This window comes from Ursus arctos, unplaced genomic scaffold (genome assembly GCF_023065955.2).
Source record: "Ursus arctos isolate Adak ecotype North America unplaced genomic scaffold, UrsArc2.0 scaffold_32, whole genome shotgun sequence".
Classification (NCBI taxonomy): Eukaryota; Metazoa; Chordata; class Mammalia; order Carnivora; family Ursidae; genus Ursus; species Ursus arctos.
Window position 1 is genome coordinate 29,885,730 of NW_026623008.1, and position 8,233 is coordinate 29,893,962.

The 8,233-nt window shown below is 43.5% G+C and overlaps 1 protein-coding gene across 6 annotated transcripts in view; it reads right to left on the reverse strand.

Annotated features, from left to right (window-relative positions):
- TRIT1 (tRNA isopentenyltransferase 1) overlaps nucleotides 1–6,347 on the reverse strand; it is a 56,817-nt gene extending 50,470 nt beyond the window's left edge. For 5 of the 6 annotated variants that reach the window (XR_008956747.1, XR_008956746.1, XR_008956748.1 and 2 more), the window contains exon 1: nucleotides 6,174–6,347. Coding sequence is in view for 2 of the 6 variants with exons in the window: in XM_026516580.4 (XP_026372365.1) it covers nucleotides 6,174–6,347 (174 nt within the window). In the remaining 4 variants the exon portion in view is untranslated. Of the gene's footprint in view, nucleotides 1–1,876; nucleotides 2,038–6,173 lie in introns of those variants that run through there. The other variant, XM_057305179.1, reaches the window with a different exon arrangement.
- Nucleotides 6,348–8,233: the final 1,886 nt, after the last annotated feature.

Genomic DNA, 8,233 nt, shown 5'->3' on the forward strand with positions numbered 1-8,233 from the left:
TTCTCATTTGGCCAGTAGTAACTTCTCTTTCCTTAATAATATAGGATGTTTGATTCTGGAGTTCTTCCCATAGCTGCAAAAAAGTGAATATACAGGGGCGCCTGGGTGGCGCAGTCGTTAAGCGTCTGCCTTCGGCTCAGGGCGTGATCCCGGCGTTCTGGGATCTAGCCCCACATCAGGCTCCTCCGCTAGGAGCCTGCTTCTTCCTCTCCCACTTCCCCTGCTTGTGTTCCCTCTCTCGCTGGCTGTCTCTATCTCTTCAAAAAAATAAAAATAAAATCTTTAAAAAAAAAAAAGTGAATATACAGTATATGAACAACCCACCGAGGTTTAATACTGTACGCAAAGAAAACTAAACTCAGTCACAATGGAGGTGATCTAAAGCATCTAAAAACTCATACGGATTTTTTAGATGAGTCAAAAATTTTGAGATTTCCTTCTTAGCCTCATCAGGCTTAGTCTTTTTTTTTTTTTTTTTTAAACATCGCCTCTGTCAGTCGTGGCAAATAGCCTCCAGAAAGCTCCCACGTCTCCTGGTTCACAGGTTTTTGTGACTTTTATTTCATGTCCTACTGAGCCACTGTGATCCACTCTCCCATCTCTCCTTTCATACCCTCTTCTCATCCCAGATCTCCCTTGGGCACTATCATAGACAAACAGTCCTTTGGTTTGACAAAAAAAAAAAATACTGCTCCTAAATTATGTCCCGAAGCAGGCAAAGGACGCAGAGCTCCGCATCTATTAGATGACACACGGCCTGCTCACTAGTCAGACTGCCAAAAATCGTTTGCTTCTCCTCCCGTAGGTTTAGACAGACACAAGGGAACTGCGCTCCTATGTATGACCACTGCTTCTCTACAGGACTTGAAGAACTAAGGCCTGAGAGATGCTTCCTCTCTATAAACCCAAATAGAACACTTTGTTTATTTTTCCCTTGGCATAGAGTTGGCAGTCTGTATTTCCAGGCGGTCACTGTACATCTCTTGGCAAGTGCCTTCATGTTTCTCAGTACAATGTTGCATCCAGTGACTGAAGGCGAGGCATTGTACCTTGAATTTACATGCCAAGAAGAAGACTCAGACTGAAAAGAAGACCTTCAGTATCATCTTCCTGCAATATATCAGACACCACAGAGGAGTCAGAAGACCCAGATCCAATTCCCAGGTGTACCCGTGTCTTGCAGTGCGATCTCTAGTCTGGGCCTCAGTTTTTCCATCCTGGAAAACAGGGATTGCATTACCTGTCCCTCCTTAAATGTAGACTCTTAATGCTGACTAACAATATTTAGTTTCTGTAATTTGTGAAACTGGGGTTTGGAAAACTCAGGAAATTAAGCACAAATGTTGTTTCTCACTTTTGTCACACCTGCCGTGCATAAGTCCAAAGTAGAGCCCAGCAGCAGTCCCTAAGGAAGTAATTCCTCAGACAGTGTTTATGACGTTCCACTCAACAAATTAAGTGCGTGAGAATGGGAAGCAAGAAGCCAGGCAGGCCCTTCGGATGCTACATGGCTACAGAGGCAAGTCATTATCTATCAGGCTCCAGGACCATACTATCACCCTAGATATATTAGCCTTAACACTCCAGTGTTATTTTCCCTCAAAGAAGCTACCTCAATACTTAAAGCACTTACTTATTCAATGTTTACAAAAACAATCACTTTCCCTGGACGGGAACTGCCCAACAGGGATCGCCCTACTGTTATGGTTGGACAAAGGGATGACAAAATAAGTATGAGGTGCAAGACAATTTAAATTTTAAGACCGTGTTTTGCAATCCTTTTTGAATTACTAGTACACTTATGAAATGCAAAATTCTGGACATGATTCCAAAAGGGATTATTAAAATGCAAATATTTGTTTTTTAAAAAGATCACCTTGGGGTGCGCCTCGGGGGCTCAGTCGTTAAGCGTCTGCCTTCGGCTCAGGGCGTGATCCCAGTGTTCTGGGATCGAGCCCCGCATCAGGCTCCTCCGCTGGGAGCCTGCTTCTTCCTCTCCCACTCCCCCTGCTCGTGTTCCCTCTCTTGCTGGCTGTCTCTCTGTCAAATAAATAAATAAAATCTAAAAAAAAATAAATAAAATAAATAAAAATTTAAAAAAAATAAAAGATCAACTTGGAACCTTGAAAGAACTTTCTAATTATCACACTTTACATTTGGTCACCCTTTGGTCTGTGTGGCTGTACGACAAAGTTTACTGCTCCGGCTAGGCTTTCCACAAGGCCAAGTTTCCCCTTTGTTTCAGTAAACATTCTCTCCAGGTATCATTAAATTATTGACATTAAACTATATCTCTTAGTTGCAGCAAGTTTTTATCCTCCTAAGCAACGCATCATGTGGCCACCACTAAGCTCAACACTCCATCTGACAGACATCACTATGAATTCACACTGTGATTCACAATATGAATCCTAAAATACATTTTATATCCTGATCAAAATGTAGCACACTCCTGGGAAAAGAAGAGTGGCACACAACAAATACTCTCTAATGACCGAGTACCACTGCTCCCGCCTCATCTAAAGGGGAGGGCTTTGTATGGAAAAGGCAGCGGGCAATGAAAGTAAACACCTATGCTCAACTCCAGGTTTGCTACTTACTGGAAGACCTTACAGCAAAGCCTGTTTCCTTACCTGTGAAATGACAGGATCTACCTTACAAGATTATTGTGAGCATAAAAAGCATCTGTAAGTATTTTATAAGCAAATTTGCTATACAAATTTAAGTTATCATTATCATTCTGCCAGTGTATTTATTCGAAATTGAAAATGCTCTTTCAAGGAGCTGGTAATCCAACATTAAGAATGTCATTCTTTTTAAGAATGTCATTTTGTACACTTGAAATAATGTAACATGTGTGTCAACTATACTTCAATTCTTTTTTTAAATGTCATTTTGTTCATATGTTTACCAAAAATTTTGAGTCGACCTCAAGCCACTGAAAAGCACCATCTCCCTCCACTGGATAAAAAACAAGTGAAGTAGGTAACAGGGGCATGTAAGCAAAGGTAGAAAGGAAGAACTGTGTACAGCCACATAAATGGGGCAGAGATACTTTATGTCATTATTTGTATTGAAAAGTAAAATCAAAGGTCAGAGTTTTCCAAAGGGGACCAACAGGAAATGTTAAAAATATCCATGGTATAATCGAAACTCAACACAGCATACAGCCAGTACAGAAAGCTCAATAATCTTCAAAGTGTTCCCATACATTAATCCTCAAGGCATCCCTGGGATGAAAAAAATTTAAGTCTCATATTCTAGTCACTTATACAACCACAGGAAAAATCTGAATGAATCAAGATGTGCCATTTTAATAAGGCAAGTCAACAAATATTTCATCAAATATTAAGGGTCTACCATACCATCAGCACTATACGAGGCACAGTGTCACACTGACATGACCTATTTTACACCCAACAAGACCTCTGGCAACCTCAACCTTATGGTACACAGCTATGAGTAAAGAAACACTTCTGAGAAATGGATAATAGCTATTACAGAGCTATATACAACACTCATGGCCAGAACCCACTAACTTACTTAAAAATAGATGTAAAATTGGGGTGCCTGGGTGTCTCAGTCAGTTAAGTGTCTGCCTCTGGCTCAGGTCATGGTCCCAGGTTCCTGGGATCGAGCCCCAAGTCAGGCCTCCTGCTCAGCGAGGAGTTGGCTTCACCCTCTCCCTCTTCCCTCGCTCATGCTCGCATGCTCTCTGTCAAATAAATGAATAAAATCTAAAAAAAAAAAAAGATGTAAAATTAAGATGATTTACTGAGAACATTCCCCTGACAAGGACTATATTTGCTATGTAAGAAAGATGGGGAACAGGTGGTGTGTTATTTTAATTGGGATGCTCAGAGAAGGCTTAGCTTGACATCTGAGTAAAGACGTGAATGAAGAGAGAAAGCGAGCCAATAGAGGTTAAATAGAGGAACAAGTGCCACCAGGCAGAGGCAGTAAGCACGAGAGTCCTGAAGTGGGGTCGTATCTGCTGCACTCTCCACCCACCCAGCAGACTTTCCCCTTGGATGTCCCGCTGCCACTCCCACTGTGCCCTGACAAATCTTCCTGACTTCCAGGCTCACTATACTCTCTTAGGCATACAGACCTGAATCCTGAGTCACATATGCATTATTCTTCTTTCAGCAACCAGTGACCAAATCATCTTTATGTGATAATACCTTCAAAACGTTACATCTTGGGGCACCTGAGTGGTTCAGTCAGTCAAGTGTCCGACTCTTGATTTCATCTCAGGGTCCTGGGATGGAGCCCCACAGTGAGCTCCACACTGAGAGGAATCTGCTTGAGATTCTCTCCCTCTCTGCTCCTCCCCCAGCTTGCTCAAGCACACTCTCTCTCTCTAATAAATGTATCTTTAAAAAAAGTTACATCTTTCCTTTCCCCTGCATTCCTAACACCCACTCCCAAATCCAATTCATCATGCGTACTCTTCACAAATGAATGCTTCTTCCACACTGCCCGCATCATGTTACTTATCCCCCATGCCATCCACAGTATCTACAATACCTAATGAACCCCCTCCTCTCACTGTCCACACACTATGCCCAGTTCACTTTCTAAATCTTCATGCACGTTCCTTCCTTTAACATGCCTTTTCTTCTTTCTTATCTATCCAACCTTCACCCTTCAAGTCCCTTTTCAGAGAGCTCTCCAAGACTAACTATACCAGTCTTCACTGATTTCTCCCTTCTCAGAAATTGTATGGTTTAGTATAAAATCTAACACTTATAGTTTCTCTCCTCCCTACCACATCCACTTTGCAAAGCATCATTAATTTCACAGTTCAAACACTTTCTGTTTTGTTTCATGTTTAGCTGGACTAAAACTCCCTGAAGACAGGGATTATGATTTTCTCACTCCAAAAGAGCCTTGTAGAAAATAGCATTTTTAGCACTATGCACCATACATTAAGTGCTTTACATACTTTATCACATCAATCATCATAATTAATGTTGTGTTATTCATATCCTTTTTCCTATTTTACAGAAGAAATAAAGGCACAAAGAGGTCAGGCTGAAGTCATATATCTTAGAAATGACAGGGCTGGGATTTGAGGTAAAGTCTGTCTCTCAAAGCTGACACAAAACAGAGGTGGCAAACCAACATTTGTTGAATTATCCTAATCATTTCATGTGTGTTGATGGTCATGTCCCTCCAAATGAATAAAGGTAGAAACCACGCCTGGAGGTGTATGGGGTGCAGCGGGAACGAGGAATGCCCTTCCTTGCTGAGTACCCATCAGGTAGGTGCCAGGCATGTCACATCAAGCACCTCATTTACTCTGTAAAAACTCATTAACTGCAAATTATCTTCAATAAATAGCGTTTATAATTCCTCCATTAGAGATTTACCCAAAATGTCACCCACTCTCAACCCGAGCCCAAACGCACCCAGGTGCCGCGTGTATTACACTCCTCAGCTTCCTTCTAACTCAAGGAAGAGGACAAAGCCTCCTGACTCCCATCAGCCAGTAGGGAGTTAAAAATCTCAACTTAAACATTTACCAGGTGCCTGGCCCTGGCCTTCTTCAGGACTTTGCTCTTCATTCTAAAACTCACGCTCTCACTTACTAAGCACCACAGCCCTGTGAGGTAGATGGCATTTTTTCCGCTTTACAGATACATTAAGCTCACGTGGCGGATGGCAGATTCGGAACTAGAATGCAGGTGTCCTGAATACCCACCCTGTTCCACTCCCTCAGGAGTTACTCAGACGATAACCGATTTATACCGTTGTCCCTGAGTACTCTAAACAGCAAAAGCTCTGCAATAATTTTCATTCAACGGGTATTTACTGGACGCCTGTCAACCCTGCAGGTTCAAATGCCATCTCCTGCACTTATTCCTATGTGACACGGAGAAAGCCGTTTCATCTCCCTAGGTGCATTCCCCCAAGCGTCAATGGAGATAGTATCTACCAACCGCAACGTTGTGAGAAGCAAATGAGATGAGGAAACTGAATCAATCGCCCGACACGATGTCTGGCACACGGTGGGCATCTGGTAATTATGGGTTCCCTTCACCTACCCACTCCGCCGCACAAGTCTCGGGGTTCACCCACGACCACCATGCGACAGGGCATTCACTCAGCCAGAGGCCCGCAGGCGGCCTCTGGGTTTTGCAGGCCCGGGGCCAGCCGTACTGTCATACCTGCATGGAGTCAGCGCTGACGATTTCGCCACCGAGCCGTTGGCCTAACTGCAACGCCAGGGTGGATTTGCCGGTGCCCGTGGCCCCAAGAATCACTACAAGAGGCAGTGTCCGTGGCAGGCCCCGTAGCCGGGAGCCCGCAGAAACTGCTCGTGCAGCCGCCGCCGCCGCCATCTTGAAGAAATCTGCGCTTGCGCGGGAGCAGCTGTCCCCATGGCAACCGTCAGAGCGCCTGCGCATAACTACGGCTCCATGAAGAGGAAGAGAAGAGGGGTGGGAGGGGCGAGGCCGCGGTTTCCAAGCTTGAGAAGCTCCCGACGTGACGGCCATCAAATAGCTGGTGTCAGAGCCTCAACCATCTCCTCTCTCCTTTTTGTTGTTTTAACAACTGATTATCAATTTATTAAAAAGACTGATTTTTTTTAAAAAAACCATCTCCTCTCTTAAATGTGGGATGGTAGTCCTATCTCAAGTCTATCCCCGTTATTCTTTCTTTCACGGCACCTAGTTCTTTTCTTCATAACACTAATTATAGTATAAAAATATATACTGATTTCTTGGGGCGCCTGGGTAGCGCAGTCGTTAAAGCGTCTGCCTTCGGCTCAGGGCGTGATCCCGGCGTTCGGGATCGAGTCCCACATCGGGCTCCTCTGCTGGGAGCCTACTTCTTCCTCTCCCACTCGCCTGCTGTGTTCCCTCTCTCGCTGGCTGTCTCTCTGTCACATAAATAAATAAAATCTTTAAAAAAAAAAAAAATATATATATATATATATATATATATATACTGATTTCTTGTGTATTGTCTGTCTTCCATTCCAGGCTGTTAGTTCCAAAAAGGCAAGGAACAGATTCTGCCTAGGTCATTGCTTTATCTCCAGGGCCTAGCACAATGCCTGATACGGAACAGACACTCAATAATTGTTAAATGGAGAGGAGAATGGTTTGCTATCTAGTGCTCGAGCCAGTGAGCTAGACGTGTGGTGTTCTCCAGGATCAGATCTGCCCGGTTCTCGGGCAAGGGCGGCTGCTCTAATGTTGTTATCCCAAAACGCAAACCTAGACACAATCAGAAGGACAAAATTTGCAGGACAAAATTTTCCATCTCTTTGGTGAAAGGATACAAGAAATGGGTTGAGCACAGAGAAAAGCAAGTTAACAACCCACAAAATATGAAGAGGAAAAGTAAGGAAGGTGGAAAGGATAAAGGAGTAGTAACCCTCAGATTAAAGTGCAGATCACAGGACGGAAATTCAGGACACCCCACAACCTTTAAGAACAGGCTTTGGGGTGCCTCGGTGGCTCAGTCGGCTAAGTGTCTGCCATCGGCTCAGGTCATGATCCTGGGGTCCCGAGATTGAGTTCCACGATGGGCTCCCTGCTCAGTGAGGCATCTGCTTCTCACTCTTCCTCTTTCTCTTCCTCTTCCTCTGGCCCTCTCCCCCTACTCACGTTCTCTGTCTCAGATAAATAAAATAAAATCTTAAAAAAAAAAGGAAAGAAAAAGGAGGAAAGGAAAGGAAAGGAAGGAAAGAAAGAGAGAGAGAGAAAGAAAGAAAGAAAGAAAGAAAGAAAGAAAGAAAGAAAGAAAGAAAGAAAAAGAGAGAGCTAGCTTTGAAATCAGAGAGACCTGGGTTCAAATCCAGCTCTGCTACTTTTCAGCTGCTGCCTGACCTCACAGAATTAACTACCTCTTAGCCTCAATTTTATCATGAAATACCTCACAGGATTGTCATAAGGATAAAATGAAGTTATATCCAAAAAGTGCCTGCTGCAATACCCCAGCACAGAACAACCACCATTCGTTGAACACTTTGTATTATTATAATGGTAACACCCCATCTGCCTTACTAAGGAGGTAAGAGCAGCAGCCTAAAAGCAGAGAAATTTTCAGTACTTTGTAAAAGTACCTAAATATATATTCTACTAACCCCCTGTTAGCCAATTTAAGGGTTAATTTTTTTCTCCCTGAGATTACTTGGCTCTGCCTAGCTCTCAGGTCATATCACCAGGATCCCTTGGGCCAGACGAATTACTCCTGGAAGTTTAGACCATATGATAGG